This window comes from Sciurus carolinensis, chromosome 11 (assembly GCF_902686445.1).
Source record: "Sciurus carolinensis chromosome 11, mSciCar1.2, whole genome shotgun sequence".
Taxonomy (NCBI): Eukaryota; Metazoa; Chordata; class Mammalia; order Rodentia; family Sciuridae; genus Sciurus; species Sciurus carolinensis.
The window spans coordinates 102,433,095-102,454,537 of NC_062223.1; the positions used below are offsets into that span (position 1 = coordinate 102,433,095).

Here is a 21,443-nt window from a genome sequence, read left to right on the forward strand (position 1 = left end):
TCAATTCCATCCATTTAGCAGAAAAATGCCATAATTTCATTCTTCTTTATGGCTGAGTAATATTCCATTGTGTATATACACCACATTTTCATTATTCATTCACCTGTTGACAAGCACCTCAGTTGATTCTATAGCATAGCTATTGTGAATTGAGCTACTATAAACATTGATGTGGCTGCATCACTATAGTATGCTGATTTTAAGTCCTTTGGATATAGGTTCAAGGAATGGGACAACTGAGTCAAATGGTGGTTCCATTCCAAGTTTTCTGAGGAATCTCCATACTGCATTCCAGAGTGGTAGCACCAATTTGCAATCCCATCAGCAATGTATGAGTGTGTATACCTTTTTCCCCACATCCTTGCCAACATTTATTGTTACTTATATTCTGGTTAATTGCCATTCTGACTGAAGTGAGATGGAATCTCAGTGTAGTTTTAATTTGCATTTCTCTAATTGCTAGAGATATTGAACATTTTTTCATGTAATTGTTAACCATTTATATTTCTTCTGTGAAGTCTGTTTAGTTCTTTTGCCCATTTATCAGTTGGGTTATTTGATTTTTTTCAGTGTTAAGTTTCTTGAGTTCTTTATATATCCTGTAGATTAATGCTCTGAGGTGCTGGTGGTAAAGATTTTCTCCCATTCTGTAGGCTCTCTCTTCATGCTCTTGATTGATTCCTTTTATGTGAAGAAGTTTTTTAGTTTGATACAGTCCTATTGTTTCTTGATTTTACCCCTTTTGCTTTAGAAGTCTTGTTGAGGAATTCAGTTCCTAAGCTGACATGATGGAGGTTTGGGCCTACTTTGTCTTCTAGTAGGTCCAGAGTCTGGTAGAGTTTTGGGACCTTCTAAATATAGAATCATGTCATTGACAAATAGGGGTAGTTTAAGCTCTTCTTTTCCTATTCATATCCCTTTGATTTCTTTCATCTAAATGCTCAAGCGAGGGTTTCAAGGACTATGTTGAACAGGAGTGGTGAAAGAGGACACCAGTTTTTTAGAGGAAATGCTTTCTATTTCTCTCCATTTAGAATGATGTAGGCCTTGGGCTTAGCATAAATAGCTTTTACAATATTAAGGTATATTCCTACTATCCCTCATTTTTCTAGTGTTTTGAGCATGAATGGATGCTGAATTTTGTCAAATGCTTTTTATGCATCTATTGAGATACTCATGTGGTTCTTGTCTTTAAGTCTATTGATGTGATGAATTATATTTATTGATTTCCTTATGTTGAACCAACCTTGCATCCCTGGAATGAACCCTACTTGATCACGGTGCACTATCTTTTGAATATGTTTTTGTATGCAGTTTGCCAATATTTTATTAACAATTTTTGCATCTATATTTATCAGGGATATTGGTCTGAAATTTTCTTTCCTTGATGTGTCTTTGTCTGGTTTTGGTATCAGGATGGTACTTAACTTCATAGAATGAGTTTGGAAGGGTTCTCTCCTTTTCTAATTCATGGAATAATTTGAGGAGTGTTGGTTTAAGTTCTTCTTTGAAAGTCTGGTAGAACTCAGCTGACAATCCATCTGGCCCTGAGCTTTTCTTAGTTGGTAGGCTTTTGACGGCATCTTCAATTTTATTGCTTGAAATTGATCTGCTAAAATTTTCTGTCATTCTTTTTCAGTTGGGTAGATTACAAATTTGTCAATGTCTTCAAGGTTTTCAATTTTATTAAAATATAGATTTTCAAAGTAGTTTCTGATTATCATCTGTATTTATTTCAATAGTATCCATGGTTATATTTCCTTTTTCATCACAAATTTTAGGGACTTGTGTTTTTTCTCTTTTTCTTCATGAGTTTGGCTAAGGGTTTGTCAATTTTATTTTTTTTTCAAAGAACCAACATTTAATTTTGTCTATTTTTAAATTTTTTTGTTTTAATTTTATTTATTTTGGTTTCGATTTTAATTATTTCCTGACTTATACTACTTTTAGTGTTGATTTGTTCTTCTTTTCCTAGGGCTTTGAGATGTAATATTAGGTTATTTATTTGGTGAGTTATTCTTTTAAAGAATGTGCTCAGTACAATGAATGATCTTTCCTCTTAGAACTGCCTTCATACTGTCCCAGAGATTTTGACTAGTTGTGTCATGATTCTCATTTACTGCTAAGTTCTTTTTTTTTTTATTTCATCCCTTGTTTCTTCTACTATCAATTGGTCATTTGATAGCATATTATTTAGTCTTCAGATGTAGCTATTTTTTACTTTATTGTTGATTTCTAATTTCATTCCATTGTGATCCATTGTGATCTGATAGAGTACAGGGTATTATCTCTATTTTTTTTTTTTGTTTTTGTTATTTGCTAAGAGCTGCTTTGTGCCCTAAGATATGGTCTATTTTAGAGAAGGATCCATGTATGCTAAGAAAGTATATTCAGTCCTTGATGGATGAAATATTCCACATATGTCTGTTAAGTTTAAATTATTAATTGTATTTTTTAGTTCAATAGCTTCTTTGTTTAGTTTTTGTTTGGAGGATTTATTTAGTAATGAAAGACATATTGAAGTCACCCAGTATTATTGTGTTGTGGTCTATTTGATTATTAAAATTGTGAAGGACTTGTCGTATGTAGAAGTTCCACTGTTTGGGGTTCTTATATCTTGTTGATCTATAATTCCCTTAAGCAGTATGAAATGACCTTCTTGGACCCTTCTTGTTAACTTTGGCTTGAAGTCTACCCCCTTTATCTAAGGATAGAAACCCCTGCTTGTATATGAGATTCATGTGAATATGTTTTTTCCCATCTTTTTATCTTCAGTCTGTAATGTCTTTGCTTATGAGGAAGTCTCCTGGAGACTATGTTGTTGGATCTTATTTTTAATCCAATTTGCCAGTCTATGTCTTTTGATTGATGCATTTAGGCCACTTACATTCAATGTTATTATTGAGATATGATTTTTATTCCCTTTCATTTTGGTTTATTTCTCTCACCAGCATTAATTACTTGTATGTTTTATGATTGCTATTCTAACAGGAGTGAGATGAAATCTCTGTGTAGTTTTGATTTACATTTCCTTGATCACTAAGGATGTTGAGTATTTTTTTTTCATGTATTTGTTGGCCATCTGCATTTCTTCTTTTGAGAAGTTTGTTTGGTTCATGTTCACATTAATTGGGTTGTTTTTTGGTGCTATGTTTTTTGTGTTCTATATATAATCAGGCTATTAATCTCTTGTCAGAGAGTAATTGGTAAAGATTTTCTCCCATTCTATAGACTCTTTCTTCAGACTCTTATTTCCTTTGCTGTACAAAAGCTTTTTAATTTGAATCAGTCTGACTTATTGATTCTTGGTTTTATTTCTTGAGTTTTAGAAGCCTTGTCAGGAAGTTGATGGTCTATTCCAATATGCTAGAGTGTAGAACCTAAATTTTCTTCTAGCAATTGCAGTGTTTCTTTCCTAATACCTAGATCTTTAATACACTTCAAGTTGATTTTTGCTGCATTTGGAACTTTTATTCCTTCAAGATAACCAAGATTATTATGTACAATATATAAGTCTATCTTGCAAACTGGGTGTCAGTTGTCAATCATATATTGCATGAAAGTTTAATTTCTAATTTTTAAATAAAGCATAAATTGGAATTCCAATATGTTCTTCCTACATACCAATGGCTTATTTTACATATCCTCCTGTTGATCAGTGTGAGAAGTCACTGATCCAAAGCATAAGCCCCTCAAAAGCAGGAATTGTGTTGAATCCTTGTAATTATGCCATTCAAAGAACATGGAAGAGGAACTCAATAAAAGTTTATTGAACAAATAAAGTTTTCTGTGATGTCCTAAGGTAATTGTAAAGTTTGCAGTGGATATAATATACTAAACTTGTGTAATTTTTTATTTTGCTGGCATTTAAGTTTCTACTGTTACAAGAAAAAAGCAAATTGTTGAAAATAAGCGAAGAAGTCCTTTAGAGCAGAAAAGGAAAAACCCTGGATTTGTAGGACAGAAGTATAATGAGCAAATAAATGTAAGTACAGCATTAGTAAAAATCTGTATTTGATAATGAAAAATTGCTTGGAAAACAGAACATTTTTACAGCTCTTGCTATAAACTGTATACCACAACATAAATATTAATATAGCCAAAGTCCTTTGTGATAGTTTTAGAATCTTAGTCTAAGCTTTTGAACTGTACTTAGTTGCTGTCCTGTAATTAGCCTGTATGATCTATTACCAGTGAAGTTTTTAAATCAACTTTTAAGAAATCACTTTTATTATTTTACCTATTATTGTTTGTAACCAATTCTGGAAAAAAATTAGGTCATGCACAACAAAATTCAACAAAGTTATTGAAATATACAGAAGAAAAAGAAAGGGGGTAGAGAAGACAGAAGGAAAGTAGGAAGGAAGAAGGGAATGGGAAGGAGAGAAGAAAAGAAGGAAAACTAGAATCATGGATAAAAGAAGCAAGTATGTTAATCATAAAGACTAATACAGTTCTATGTGATTGAACATCCTACTTGAATCTGAGCTTCCTGGACGACATGGCAAAAATGAAAATTGAGTAAGTTTTATAGTTCTCAAGGGATAGTGATAATGATTTTGTTATTGAACAATGACAGTTAAAAATATAGACAGCAATTTAAAATTTTTGAAGTCCATGTATATATCATGAATTTTAAATGTGGAATCATGTTCTGATTTAATGTTCTATTTTTATAGAATTTTGGAAAAAGTGCTCAGCTAAGTTCAAGTGAGCCAAAACAAACTACAAGGGGTACTTCTAATAATGGAGAAGGTACGTTTTGGTCTATATGTTTTCTTCAGAGCTTTGTTTCCAACAAGTTTTTTCTTATATGGATTTTCTCAGTTACTTACATTTTATGTAAATATTAAAACACCATTTAGGATCTGAACTTCCCTCACCCCTGCACATCCAGTTCCTTACCAGTTTTGTTTTGTTTTTGTTTTTGTTTTTTGAGACTAAAAACACAAATGTTTTATTTTAAAAATTAACTCAGTAATAAAATATTGGGGGCAATCCAAGATGGCGGCCTAGAGGGAGACTGCACCCCCATTCGCTCCAGAACCCAGGAGTTAAGAAGGGGAGGCATTGAGAGACTCGGACTGAAGTGGAGCCACGGGTGAATCTGCCCACTGGGTAAAGCTCGGCCTGGGTGGCAGGCCCAGATAGAGGTGGCTTATCGGAGCCAGGCAGGGCAGCTAGAGTCATCCACAGGCAGCCCTGCGCACTCCGGCGGTGGGCCCCGCCCACACAGCCAGCTTCTCCAGGTTCTCGGAACGGAACTGGCCCGCTAGTGAGAGCCTTTCTGAACAGAGCAGGCTCCGAGTCCCGGAGCCGCTGCAGCGCAGGGTACTCCTGCAAAGAACCAGCGGAGAGCCTCGATCTGCAAGCAGCCTCAGAGATCAGGGCAGGGCAGCCAGAGACCTCTTCAGGTGGCTCTGCCCACTCCGGCTGCAGGCTCTCTTCAGGGGAGATCCAAGATAGCGGCCTAGAGGGAGACTGCACCCCCGGTCGCTCCAGAACCCAGGAGCTAAGAGGGGGAGGCATTGAGAGACTCGGACTGAAATAGAGCCACAGATGAGTCTGCCCACTGGGTAAAGCTCAGCCCGGGTGGCAGGCCCAGATAGAGGTGGCCTAGCGGAGCCGGGCAGGGCAGCTAGAGTCTTCCCAAGGTAGTCTTCCACACTCCGGCAGTGGGCTCTTCCCACACGGCCAGCTGCACGGTGCAGGCCCACAGTGAGAGCATTTCCGCACAGAGCCAGTTCCAAAACGTGGAACCAGTAGGGGGCTAGGGGCAGTATTCTTCGAATGAGCTGCTTTATCAGATTCCTCCAAGACATCAGGCTACTGAAGGCTGGGAGGTGATACTCTGGAAATCTACCGGGACACTATAAGCCAATAGTGGAAAACGGCAATATCTCAGGGTCCCACTGACAACTGACCATTATGAGAAAACAAGGGAAGAAAATGTCCCAAACAAACCTAGATACTACATCAATAAAACCCAATGACAGCACAGCAGAAGAAATGTCAGAAAGGGAGTTCAGAATGTACGTAATTAAAACGATCAGGGAAGCTAATGAGGAGATGAAAGAGCAAATGCAGGCATTGAAGGAGGAGATGAAAGAGCAAATGCAGGCATTAAATGATCGCACCAATCAACAGTTAAAAGACCAAATACGGGAAGCAAGAGATCATTTCAATAAAGAGTTAGAGATACTGAAAAAAAACCAAACTGAAATCTTTGAAATGAAGGAAACAATAAACCAAGTTAAAAACTCCATAGAAAGTATAACCAATAGGATAGAACACCTGGAAGACAGAACCTCAGACATTGAAGACAAAATATTTAACCTTGAAAACAAAGTTGAACAAACAGAAAAGATGGTAAGAAATCATGAACAGAATCTCCAAGAACTATGGGATATCATGAAAAGGCCAAATTTGAGAATTATTGGGATTGAGGAAGGCTTAGAGAAACAAACCAAAGGAATGAACAATCTATTCAATGAAATAATAACAGAAAATTTCCCAAATCTGAAGAATGAAATGGAAAACCAAGTACAAGAGGCTTATAGAACTCCAAACATACAAAATTACAACAGACCCACACCAAGGCACATTATTATGAAAATACCTAACATACAAAATAAAGACAGAATTTCAAAGGCCGCGAGAGAAAAGAATCAAATTACATTCAGAGGGAAACCAATAAGAATATCAGCAGATTTTTCAATCCAGACCCTAAAAGCTAGAAGGGCCTGAAACAACATATACCAAGCCCTGAAAGAAAATGGATGCCAACCAAGAATCTTATACCCAGCAAAACTTACCTTCAAATTTGACGATGAAATAAGATCCTTCCATGATAAACAAAAGCTAAAGGAATTTACAAAAAGAAAGCCAGCATTACAGAACATTCTCAGCAAAATATTCCATGAGGAAGAGATGAAAAACAACGATGCAAATCAGCAACAGGAGGCGCTAGCCTAAAGGAATAGCCAAATAAAGGAGAAACCAAATCATGTCAAAAACAAATATGAGTCAATTGACTGGGAATACAAATCATATCACAATAATAACCCTGAATGTTAATGGCCTGAATTCATCAATCAAAAGACACAGACTGGCAGGTTGGATTAAAAAGAAAAATCCAACAATATGCTGCCTGCAAGAGACTCACCTCATAGAAAGAGACACCCATAGACTAAAGGTGAAAGGATGGGGAAAAACATACCATGCACACGGACACAGCAAAAAAGCTGGAGTATCCATCCTCATCTCAGATAATGTGGACTTCAAACCAAAACTAGTCAGAAGGGATAAAGAAGGACATTACATGCTGCTTAAGGGAAGCATAAATCAGCAAGACATAACAATCATAAATATCTATGCCCTGAACATGGGCTCATCCACGTACGTCAAACAAATCCTTCTCAATTCCAGAAATCAAATAGACCACAACACAATAATACTAGGCGATTTTAACACACCTCTCTCACCACTGGATACATCGTCCAAACAAAAATTGAATAAAGAAACTATAGATCTCAACAGCACAATCAGCAATTTAGACTTAACGGACATATATAGAATATACCATCCAACAAAGAATGAATACACTTTCTTCTCAGCAGCACATGGATCCTTCTCTAAAATAGACCATATTTTATGCCACAAAGCTACTGTTAGTAAATACAAGAAGATAGAGATACTACCTTGTACTCTATCAGATCATAATGGATTGAAATTAGAAATAAATGACAGAATAAAAAACAGAAACTTCTCCAATACCTGGAGACTAAATAATACACTATTATATGATGAATGGATAACAGAAGACATCAGGAGGGAAATAAAAAAATTCTTAGAAGTAAACGAGAACAAAGACACATCATATCAAAATCTCTGGGACACTATGAAAGCAGTACTTAGAGGAAGATTTATTTCATGGGGTGCATTCAAAAAAAGAAGTAGAAATCAACAAATAAACGACTTAACACTACAGCTCAAAGCACTAGAAAAAGAAGAGCAGACCAATACCAAAAGTAGTAGAAGACAGGAAATAGTTAAAATCAGAGCCAAAATCAGAGCCGAAATCAACGAAATCGAAACAAAAGAAACAATCGGAAAAATTAACAAAATAAATAGTTGGTTCTTTGAAAAAATAAATAAAATTGATAAACCCTTAGCCACACTAACAAAGAGAAAGAGGGAGAAAACTCAAATTACTAAAATTCGGAATGAACAAGGAAACATCACAACAGACACGAGTGAAATACAAAACATAATTAGAAGCTATTTCGAAAATCTATACTCCAACAAAACAGAAAACCTCGAAGACATCAACAAATTTCTAGAGACATATGAACTACCTAAACTGAACGAGGAGGACATACACAACTTAAATAAACCAATTTCAAGCAATGAAATAGAAGAGGTCATCAAAAGCCTACCAACAAAGAAAAGTCCAGGACCAGATGGGTTCTCAGCCGAGTTCTACAAAACCTTTAAAGAAGAGCTCATTCCAATACTCCTCAAACTATTCCATGAAATAGAAGAGGAGGGAACCCTACCAAACTCGTTCTATGAAGCCAATATCACCCTGATACCTAAACCAGACAGAGACACATCAAGGAAAGAAAATTTCAGACCAATATCCTTAATGAACATCGATGCAAAAATTCTCAACAAAATTTTAGCAAATCGCATAGAAATATATATTAAAAAGATAGTGCACCACGATCAAGTGGGTTTTATCCCAGGGATGCAAGGTTGGTTCAACATTCGGAAATCAATAAATGTCATTCACCATATCAACAGACTTAAAGTTAAGAATCACATGATTATTTCAATAGATGCAGAAAAAGCATTTGATAAAATACAACATCCCTTCATGCTCAAAACACTAGAAAAAAATTGGGGTAGTGGGAACATTCCTAAACATTATAAAGGCCATCTACGCTAAGCCCATGGCTAATATCATTCTAAATGGTGAAAAACTGAAAGCGTTCCCCCTAAAAACTGGAACAAGGCAGGGATGCCCTCTTTCACCGCTTCTATTCAACATCGTCCTTGAGACTCTAGCCAGAGCAATCAGACAAACCAAAGAAATTAAAGGGATACGAATAGGAAAAGAAGAACTCAAACTATCCCTGTTCGCTGATGACATGATTATATATTTAGAGGAACCTGGAAATTCCACCAGAAAACTTTTAGAACTCATAAGTGAATTCAGTAAAGTAGCAGGTTACAAGATCAATGCTCATAAATCCAATGCATTTTTATACATAAGTGATGAATCTTCAGAAAGAGAAATTAGGAAAACTACCCCATTCACAATAGCATCGAAAAAAATAAAATACTTGGGAATCAATCTCACAAAAGAGGTGAAAGACCTCTACAATGAGAACTACAGAACACTAAAGAAAGAAATTAAAGAAAACCTTAGAAGATGGAAAGATCTCCCATGTTCCTGGATAGGCAGAATTAATATCGTCAAAATGGCTATACTACCTAAAGTGCTATACAGATTCAATGCAATTCCAATTAAAATCCCAATGATGTACCTTGCAGAAATAGAGCAAGCAATTATGAAATTCATCTGGAAGAATAAAAAACCTAGAATAGCTAAAGCAATCCTCAGTAGCAAGAGCGAAGCAGGGGGTATTGCAATACCAGATCTTCAACTCTACTACAAAGCAATAGTAACAAAAACGGCATGGTATTGGTACCAAAATAGACAGGTAGATCAATGGTACAGAATAGAGGACATGGACACAAACCCAAATAAATACAATTTTCTCATACTAGACAAAGGTTCCAACAATATGCATTGGAGAAAAGATAGCCTCTTCAACAAATGGTGCTGGGAAAACTGGAAAACCATATGCAATAGAATGAAATTAAACCCCTATCTCTCACCCTACACAAAACTCAACTCAAAATGGATCAAGGACCTCGGAATCAGACCAGAGACCCTGCATCTTATAGAAGAAAAAGTAGGTCCAAATCTTCAACTTGTTGGTTTAGGATCAGATTTCCTTAACAGGACTCCCATAGCACAAGAAATAAAAGCAAGAATCAACAACTGGGATAGATTCAAACTAAAAAGCTTTCTCTCAGCAAAGGAAACTATCAGAAATGTGAAGAGAGAGCCTACAGAGTGGGAGAATATTTTTGCCAACCATACCTCAGATAGAGCGCTAATTTCCAGAATCTATAAAGAACTCAAAAAACTCTACACGAAGAATACAAATAATCCAATCAACAAATGGGCTAAGGAAATGAACAGACACTTCACAGAAGAAGATGTACAAGTAATCACCAGATATATGAAAAAATGTTCAACATCCCTAGTAATAAGGGAAATACAAATCAAAACTACCCTAAGATTTCATCTCACCCCAATTAGAATGGCGATTATCAAGAATACAAGCAACAATAGGTGTTGGCGAGGATGTGGTGAAAAAGGAACACTCATACATTGCTGGTGGGGTTGCAAATTAGTGCAGCCACTCTGGAAAGCAGTGTGGAGATTCCTCAGAAAGCTTGGAATGGAACCACCATTTGACCCAGCTATCCCACTCCTTGGCCTATACCCAAAGGACTTAAAATCAGCATACTACAGAGATACAGCCACATCAATGTTCATTGCTGCTCAATTCACCATAGCCAGATTGTGGAACCAACCTAGATGCCCTTCAGTTGATGAATGGATAAAGAAACTGGCATATTTATACAATGGAATATTACTCCGCAATGAAGAATGATAAAATTATGGCATTTGTAAGCAAATGGTCGAAATTGGAGAATATCATGCTAAGTGAGATAAGCCAATCTCAAAAAACTAAAGGACGAATGATCTCGCTGATAAGCGGATGAGGACATATAATGGGGGGTGGGACGGGCTAGCATTAGGTTTAGGGTTAGGTTTAGAGTTAGGCTAAGGAGAGCGGTAAGAATGAAGGAAAGAAGGACTGTGTAGAGGGAAAAGAGGGGTGGGAGGGGTGGGAGGGGAAAAATAAAATAAACATCATTACCCTATGTAAACGTAAAAAAATAAAAAAAATAAAAAAAGAGCAAAAAAAAAAAGTAATAAAATATTAAATCTGGAGCAATTTTATTCATACATAGTTCAGATTTCTTTAACACAGAATTAATTCTTATTAATAAAATTCAATCAATACTATGCAATTAATAGAATTAGTATAGCTGGGACATGGATACAAAATGTTACAGCAGATGGAGGCTATATGTACTTCAAACAGAGTCTAATTGGCAAGCAGAATAGTTAGTAACAACAAGATAAAAATATATAAACAGTAATCCATCAATCAGATAAGTGGATGTGTCAGGAGGGGGTAAGGGAAGAATGGAGAAAAGCTGGATTGTGTAGAGGGAAAAGAGGGGTGGGGATTACTGCAATTTCTTAGATGAATGGTGGGAAATGAAACTCTAAATTAAGTCCTTTATTAAGCATCAAACCAATTTATTGAGTCATCTTTCCCTTTTCTCAAGTCTTTAATGCTTCTTTGATCATATACTCTTAAACTAATTTGGTCTACTTCTAGGCTATCAGTTCTATTTAGCTGATCATCTAATTTTCTCTTCTAAGTTCTTTTTCTCTTATTCTTTTATATATAGTTTATTTAACTGCTATTAAAAAGACAATCACCTTTATATTGTCTTTGTACTATCAATGAATAAAAAAACAAAAATTATCTAAACCTAATGTATTTTATTCTTTCATTTAGGTAACACTCTAGGAATTTCTATTACCTTACTTCTCTCATTTTGGATGTTTTAAAATTAAGGATGGGAAAATGCTACATACTGAGGATCCTAACATATAAAATGCAAAGTAATAGAATATTTATTGGATTTCTATTTGTGAAATGAATGCACACAGACATAATTCAGTCTAGTATGTATAAGGGCTGATTCCAAAGACAAAAAGGGTTGAAAGAATAATTGATACAAAATTTTTGTAGTTTCAGATAGTATTTCTGAGTTTTTGACAGCTGAAAACCTATTGAAAGCTTCAGTACCTGAGGATGAAATTCTAACTGTCATGAATAGAAAGCAACTACAGAAATCAAATCTGAATTTAAATAAGACCCAGCAATTCAACATCTGCACACTATCAGCTGAAGAACAAAAGATTCTACAGTCCCTTAATCATCTGAATGGAAGGCTACGCTGTAAGTGTGGAAGAATATCCTTTGTGAAAAATGTTGTTTTTAACTTGGGCTATTTTCATAATCTTAAATTAATTTTAGAAAATCAAAAACAAAAATATATATCTAGATTATCACTTAGTTAATGGAGTATATAAAAATAGAGAATTTATCTGAATATTTCATACTGTTTCAAGTATACCATATCATATATTATAATATCAGTCTCTGTGGTAGGACTTACTATCTTTTAGGAACATATGAATATAGTACTTTCTATTTCAACAATGAACAGGCGGAGTACCTATATTGATCATCCATGAAAACAACTATAAATTCTTAAATAAGTATTTTAAAATCTAAATATAGCAATGAGCTGATAAGAACATAAGGAATTCTTAAGACTCAGAAATTCATGAGAACTCAGAAAGATGAGGAGAGTGCTAGGTTAGCTTATATCCTGAGGATATTTAACTCAGCATATTTTCATTTCACAAATGAAACCCAAGGAAAAAGAGCAACCCACAGTAAGACTCATATAAAAAATAGGAGAAAGAGAAGATGAAACCCAGGGCCTACTGAAGATTAGTAGTCTCATGAAAGATCCTCCCACAGAGATCTATGCACTGCACATACACAGAAAAGAATGCAGGGTAAAAAAAGAAAGTAAAGAAACAAACAAACAAACTTACACTTCTTGAACTTCAGTATTAAGCAGATGAGGGGCAGGGAAAAATCCATGAGAAGTTAGAACCACTGTGTAGTATAACTACCACACTAATTTACAGCCCATATTCACAGCACTTGAATGGTCTTTAAAGTTTCAAGCAAAGAATTTAATTTAGAATGATCTCAATCTAGTAATAGCCCAAAATATCTGAAAAATAGTAAATTTATATCCCTTCTGGAGAAACCTATCTATATTTTAGTCTTCAAAGAATTATCACAAAGGAAAATAATCAGCCCACAATTTAAAAATAAAAATAAATAAATTGATTCACAAAGAAAAAAGCACCATTAAAAAAATCAAAAGAAACCACAAGACAGAATAAACAGACTGAGTGTTTTAGATAATGCTATTACCAGACACATACTATAACTACATTTATGTTTTAAAGTGATGAGAAATGTGTTTAAAAATCCAGTCAGAGAATATAAGAAACTATTAAAAAAAAAAAAAGACCAAGTAGATTTGAAAAAATGGGTCAAACAGAATGCCTGGAAATGGAAAATATAATAATAATTGAAATCCATAATTCAGCAGATGGTTTAAACAATAGATTACAGACATCTGAAGAGATAATTAGTAAACTGGAATATAAATCAGAGAAACTTATCCAGAATAAAGTACAAAGACACAAAGAGATTGAAATTTGAAAGAGTTTAAAAGATAAAGGAGTAAGGAGGTCTGACGTGGGCCACAGGCAATATCTGAAGTAATAACAGCTGGCAGTTTTTCCAATCTGATGAATAATACTAACCTAAAAATTCAAAAACCCAACACATTTCAGAGTAAATAAAAAGAAACCCCCTTGGTATGGGCAAAGCTCTGGGTTCAGTTCCGAGCACAAAGAAAGAAATTGTCACCAAGACACATCACAGCAAATTTTAATCAGCAACAAAAATGTCAGAAAACATTGAAAATATCAGAAGACATTTAACAATGTGTTCAATGTACTAAATTTAAAATCTTTCAAATTGAAAATGTCTCTCAAAAATGGGAACAAATTAAAAATATGTTCAGATGAAAACTAAGAGACAGTTAATAGATGCTAAGGAAATTCTAACAAATGTACTTTAGCAAATAGAAATTAATCTGAGTTAATTTGAACATTTTATAAAAAATAAATATACCAAAGCATCATGGATTTCAAAAAGAAAAGAGTTTGAATTAAAATACCTATAAACAATAGTACATAAGTTGGTAAAACAAATAGAGATAATGTATACCAGGATTATTAATAGGGAATAGGGCAAAGATATGGATTAAGTTTAAATGTTGATAATTGAAATATACCTGTAGTAGTAATTAGAGTCACATCTAAAAGACTAGAAATATGATATACAACTTTCAAACTAGTAAGGAAGGGAAAGTGGCAATCAAAAAAAAAAATACCAGATTAATCCAAAATAAAACAAGAAAGAGGAGAAAAACAGAAGAGGTAGAAGAAATGGAAATACCATCCTATAAGATAGTATATACAAATATATTTACAATATATGTAAATAGATTAAAAGCTACACTTAAAAAACAAAATTGATCAAAGGTAACTTTATAATAAAGTTATATTCTATTTATAAACCATGTATTTAAAACATAAGAATATAGAAAAGCAGAAAGCCAAAAAGATGAAAATATGTAGAATGCAAATTACAACCAAAATTAGTTTGAATGTAATATTATCAGACAAAATTGACTATACAGTAGAAAACAGTATAGGCAGATTACTTCATAATGATTAAAGTTTTAACTCAGGAGAAATACATAAAATATTTTATATGCATTTAAGAACATAGTCTCAAAATATGTTTTAAGACTGGAGGTGTAGCTTGGTGGTGGAGTATTTGTTGGTGTATGGAGTATATATATTTAGCAAGTGTGAAGTTCTGGGTTCAATCCCCAGCACAAAAAAATAAATGAAATATTTCCAATCATGGTAGAAGATTTTAACATACATTGTCAGTACTTGGTAGAACAAATAGACAAAAAAATCCAGATGTGAGAGAATTGAACATGATTAACAAATGTGTTCAGAAACATTTTTCATAAGCACACACAGAACATTTATAATATGAACCATATATGATGCCATAAAATAAGTTTTAACTATTTCCAAAGGATTGGAGTCATGCAGGCTATATCCTGGCTATAAAACATTTTAGATAAAATCTAATAACAAAAGGGAACCATTAATAACAAAAAGATTACCATTAAGAAACACATTTTTTCCAGCCCTTTTTATTTGTTATTTTTAGAGAGGCTCTTGCTAAATTGCTGAGGATGGCCTCAAACTTGCCATCCTCCTGCCTCAGACTCCCTAGTTGCTAAAATTACAAGTGTGTATCACCACTCCTGGCAAGAAACACTTTTTAAATCAATCATGATTCTCAAAAAAAAAAAAATGACATTTAGACATAAATAATAATAAAAATATTTTATGTGTATATGTATTTATCAGCACTTATTTACCTATACACCAGTGACATTTTGGATTCAGTAATTCTGGTTGTTTTTTAATGGTGCTGGGGATCAAACCTAGGACTTCACACATGCTAGGCAAAATACTCTTATCACTGAGTTACATCCACAGCCTAAGGGATGGGTAATTCTTTATTGTGGGGGTGTCTTATTCATTGTAAAATGTTCAGCAATTTATCTTGTCTCTACACATTACATGCCATAGCACCTCCCAGTCATGACAACCAAGTGTCTCCAGACATTGCCAAATGGCCCCTGGGTGACAAAAATAACTTGTGACTGAGAACATATAATTAGAATCCCAATGTAAAAAGTTACATCCTTTCTTGTTGGAAAGGAGCTGCTAATTGCAAAGGAAGTGGATTTAGATACGGTCCCTTTCACTTGAAGTGAAAACCTGTTTTTGAATTCCTGCTAGCATATTGCCAGAAAAGACATTAAGAAGTTCTGGGATTATTTTCAAAAAAGTTGTTTGGAATAATACTAAATAGCAAGAAATTAAATGGAACACCTAGGGTATACTAGACATAAAAATCAGTTCCAGGTGATTAAATATTAAATGTAAAAGAAAATAAAGTTTTTAGGAGATAAGAAAATATCTCTAACCTCAGGATAAGGAAGGATTTCTTAAGCACAAGAAATATAATCTATAAAAGAAAAAATAAATCTGACTATATTAAAATCACAAACCTCATATCAAAATACCATTAAAAAAATGAAGAAAGCCACAAAGTGATAGAAAATATAACAAAGAATAGAGGACTCATTCAAAACTATGTGAAGAATGCCTGTAAGTTAATAAGGAAAAAAAGACAACCCAATAGAAAAATGGGATCAAAAAAGATTTGAATGGGAAGTTTACAACAAAGAAAATGCAAATGACAATAAACATTGATTTAATGCTCAATTTCACTAGTAATAGAGAAATGCAAATTAAAACAATGAGTTCTAGTTACGTATTCATCATAAAGACTGAAGGCTAAAAACCTAAGAATGTATTGGGAAAGGTGTGCAGCAATAGCAGCTCTCATGTAATACTGTGGGAGGGTAAACTGGTGCAATCCCTTTAGGAAAAATTTTGCCACTACCTAAGTTAAACATGAGCATACCTTACAGCCAAGCAATTTCACTTCTAGATGTACATGCTCTAGAGAAAATTCTGCAAATGTGTATCGGGAGATATGTATAAGAATGTAGAGACCATTGTTTATAAAAGCCAAAAATAAAAATACTTTTAAAATATATTCATGATGGAATATTATTCTCAAGAAGACACACAAATTACAACTACACACACATCATTATCATGATGAATCTTAAAATATGGAATTTTGAATAAAAAAAGGAATAAATCCATTGTACAGTTCTATTTATGTGAAGACCAAAAATAGTTCAAAATAAACTATTGTTTGGGGAATGTATACATGTGCTAAAACAACAAAGCAACAAACTTAATATAGGGTAGTGTGGAGACAGAGAGCTCCAGGAAGTTTCTAAAGTAGTGATAATATTCAGACATTAACTTTATTATTATTAATTAAAGTATGCATATGTTTTATATACTCTGCAGGTTAACTTCAAAATTAAGACTAAATTTGAAAATTATACAGTAACAGAAAGCAGAAAACTAGAACACACACAAAAAAACACAGAACTAAGGCTATCCCTTTAAGATATAAGAGTATGCAAATAAAGAATAAAAAACTCAAGATTGAAAAGTCCAGCATTGACCAAGTTACTCAATTTTTACACCTCAATAACTAAATAAACATATTTTCTTTTCCTGAGAAAAAAGGTTGCAAGGATGAAATTCCTTTTTTGGTTTAAGAAAAGGAAAAAAGAAAGAAGACATATGTCTTAATAAATATTCAGGATCAACAGGAAAAGGAAGTCTTACTCAATTTTGAATATTTGTGTGTCAAAATAAGAATGTAATATTTGATTCTTTAGTCATTCTTTTCACTATACATAGCCAGATTATTTTTGTGTTGTGGTATAATTTTTCAGATGTACAAGAAACCATTTGCAAAAATCCATCCATCAAAAATACTCTACAAATAATACCACTTCTGGTAGGTATTTGAAGATGCTTTTTTTTCTTCTTCTTTCTTGTTTTAGGAAATGCCATAATTTTCATGTGTATATCAATAAAGGTTAAGAACCCTTCGTTAATATCAATTTTTCTTGATACTGATTTTTAGAGCTTGACTCTCCCAACCAACTTTTTACCATAAGATGTTTCATTACAATCAAGCAAATATTCTCTCATTTTGAAAATCAGAATGTAAATATTTGTACATCCAGAGTATTTTATCAGTCATGAAATCAGAAACAGGCAGTAGTGCACCAATCCTCAAATAATTTTAGTTGTATAGCCTAATTGAAAAATTACTGTTTACCTTGGTAATGATCTGTGCCCTGGCCCATATCCCTTCCATGTCTTAAGAGTTCAAAACTAAACATGACTATCTTGAATCTTTTTTTTTTTTTTTTTTTTTTGCCTTGGCACTGGACTCTGATAAAGAAAAACATGTAAATAAAAAACGGTTCCTGCATTCAAGAATTTGCAGTCAAACAGAAAGACATACATTGGTAGTATATACAAATACCTATAATATAAGCTAAGACTATCAACTTAAGAAACCAGAGAAGGAAAATATGTCTGGCTAGAGGTAATTGGGAGTCAGTGAGTTCTACACAAAGGGTGTCCTCAAACTAAGATATTACTGTACTTTCACAACTCTCAATTTAGGTATTCATCAAAAAAATGTTTTGTTAGAGAATTAATTGGATGCTTTTCTAATTATTTTTCATTACAACCCCTTAGTTCTGAAATCTTAATGGGAAAAATAAGATTTTGCAAGTTAAGTAAAATATTTCTTATCCGTATTTTAAAGGGTTGTTGTGCTCTGGCTATGACAGTGAATAATAGTAAGAAAAAGACTATCTCTGCCCCCTTAAAACTTATATTTACCTCTAAGCCTGTAGTTCTTTGAAGTGGCCTTTGGCATTTTCAAGTTGTGATTTTTAGATATGACTCTCTTGTCAATAGTTACTTTAACTTCTGAGAGGTTTTTTTTTTTTCATGGCTACTTTTTGCATACTATCTTAGTTTTTCTCTAAATTTTTCATATCCAGAAATTTGGTGATTTTTATGGTGATAATTTTTATGTGCATGAAATGTGGGACATTGTATCAGTTCTGTCACATATTATGACATTTATTATTTATTATTATTGATTCTTTCACTTTAGTGAGATAATACTTGTAATGACCGAAATCACTCTTTTGTACACTCAGCTCAACTTGAAAACAGTGTACTAATTACAGAGTATGAATAGTAAGATACTATTCAATAGGGAGAGAAAGTTGTCCAATCAGGAAATTACCCTGTTATGCATATTAATTTACTTTGATATTATATTGCTAGAATATCTAATAACTGAAAAGTTAATGGTGTGCATAGGGGATCACTAGTAGACTTGAAACTTTTTTTTCTTATATCTTTTTTCAGTCTTCATGACAATTGGTAATCATTAGCTTTCTTCAGTATTGCCAAATATTTTTCTCTCCTTCATTTTAACAACAGTATTAACAATTTATTTTCAGGGAAAATTGTACAAAATTAAAGAATTGCACAAATAAGAAAAAATTGTTAGCTACCTGTTTAAACAGTTGATACTAAATTTGCTTGGTTTGTCATATCTTGCTTGGGGATTTGGATATTTTATTCTTGTTTTCTCTTATCCTGTTTTTTATTTTATTTTATTTTACTCTTCACCTGGATTCACCAAATTGTTAACATTTTTCCATACCTGCTTTATAAAATGGATGGATGGACAGATAAATAAGTAGAATAGAGGTAAATACATATACACACAGAAAGATATATTTTTGTGACTTGTTCAAAAGTAAATTGCAGACATCATAATACTTCCCCCTCTAGATACTTCAGCATACATGTTCTTCTAAGAAAAAAGACATTCTCCTACATAACTACAATATTGTTATTATACCCAAGAAATTTAATGTTGATAACAATGGTATTATCTGATACACATTCCAGATTCAAAGTTTCCCACTTATTTGAATAAAATGTCCTCCCAAGATCCAACCCGGGATTATTCACCATCACCCCCAACATATGCACACATTTTTTATGGGTAGAAGCCTGTCTCTCTCATTTTATCATCCTTTCATTTCTTCTCTGCCCTGCTTCTATAGTTCTTAGTAGTATTGATTTCAGGTTTCTTCTCTCAGGGAAGGTGTTCAGCATAAATTTTTTAAATTATCATTCTAAAAATTATTTTTAAACATTTAAATAATTCCAAAAATAATAAATGGAAACAATAACAAATTTCTAATTATAGAATATCAGACACTAACACTTAGATTAGGGAAATATTTTTAATGGAAGGATCACCTCAGTATCCCTTGTAACATACCCTACCATTACTTAGACCAAATGTAAATCTGAGGTTTTGGAATAATAATGATAATAATAATAATAATAATAATAATAATAATAATTATAATTGCAACCCACCTTCTTCCCTTCATTGGGTACTCCTAGTCATTCTAATAGTAATAGCAGCTATCCCACGGAGGAAACAGTGCCAATAACATAGAAAATGCTTAATAGGTGTAAGAGGTAATATTATTATTGACACTATTCTGATCATCTAACTTGTTTAAATTGTCCCCCTAAAAAAAGTAATATTCCTGAAAGCACTTAGATGAAATTTAAGTATTTATATACTTAAGTGAGATTTGCATTTAAGTGCTTCAGTGAAAGTATTGAAGTGGAAGCATAACTTTTTTCTTGTAAAAACTGGAATCATTCTAACAACCTTTGTATTTCCCCCTTCTTTTCATCTTCCTTCTCACTACACTATGAATCTTCCATTACAGCTAGGCACATTTAATATTTTGACCATCAAGTTTGCAATAACCTGTTCTGCCTCTATGTTTTTCTCATGATTTGCATATGTTCATGCCTTCTCACACTTCTCTGAACTTATTAGTACAGCATCTCAAGTTTTGTATTTATACTACACAGGCATTTTTGTTAGTTGCTTTTCTAAGTGAATAATCTTCTTTGGAACTGTATTCTTTTTTAACTTTTTTATTTGTTTTAATTAGTCATACATGACAGTAGAATGAACTTTGATGCATCATATATAATGAAGTATAATTTCTTATTCTTCTGGTTATACATAATGTAGAATACCATGAGTCATATAGTTGTATATGAACATAGGATAATTATGTCTGATTCATTCTACTATCCTTCTTACCCCCATACTCCCTTCTACCTAAAGTAACTCTATTCTTCCCTACCCCACCCTCAATTGTGAATTAGCATCTGCATATCAGAAAAAAACATTCAGTTTTGGTTTTGGGGGATCGATTTGTTTCACTTAGCATGATATTCTCCAGCTCCATCCATTTACTGGTAAATGCTGTAATTTCATTCTTCTGTAAGGCTGAGTAATATTCCTGGAACTGTATTCTTGAGGCCTAAAATTATTTTCCACTTCCCTATATGCTTTATAGAAACCAGCACACATGAAATATTTAGAAAATATTGGTTGACTTTTTATGATTTCTTATGCATGGTTTTTGAATAATTTATCTTTTTTTATATTTCAATTAAATGCAGTGATTTACTAGAACCTGTAATTTTTTTTCTAATACTCTGAAGCAGAGTTTTATACCCCATACAAAATATCACTTTTTTTTTTCCAGTACTAGAGATTCCTCTACCAGCCCTTTTATTTTTTTATTTTGAGGCAGGGCTTCATTAAGTTGCTGACTCTGGCCTCAAATTTGCAATCCTTCTGCCTCAGCCTCCTGAGTTACTGGGATTACAAGCATGTACCACTGCACCCAACTCCAAAATTCTTTAATGAGAGCTAATTTTTAATAAATTAGTACTCTTTAGTGGCAAGTGGACATTGTTGAGATATAATTAGAAAGAAGAAAGGAAACTTAACTGATTTCCTACCATTGAAAAGTTCTGTGCCACATGGTTTCCCACTTATTCTCAACCTTCTGAGCTACAGACATCAGGTAGTTTTCCC

The 21,443-nt window shown here is 33.4% G+C and overlaps 1 protein-coding gene across 3 annotated transcripts in view; it reads left to right on the forward strand.

Annotated features, from left to right (window-relative positions):
- Positions 1-21,443, forward strand: part of Cep126 (centrosomal protein 126) — a 70,771-nt gene that overhangs the window by 47,031 nt on the left and 2,297 nt on the right. For all 3 annotated transcript variants that reach the window (XM_047519689.1, XM_047519691.1, XM_047519690.1), the window contains 4 exons: positions 3,873-3,985; positions 4,680-4,755; positions 11,976-12,185; positions 17,368-17,432. In XM_047519689.1, the coding sequence (XP_047375645.1) occupies positions 3,873-3,985; positions 4,680-4,755; positions 11,976-12,185; positions 17,368-17,432 (464 nt within the window). The remainder of the gene's footprint in view (positions 1-3,872; positions 3,986-4,679; positions 4,756-11,975; positions 12,186-17,367; positions 17,433-21,443) is intronic.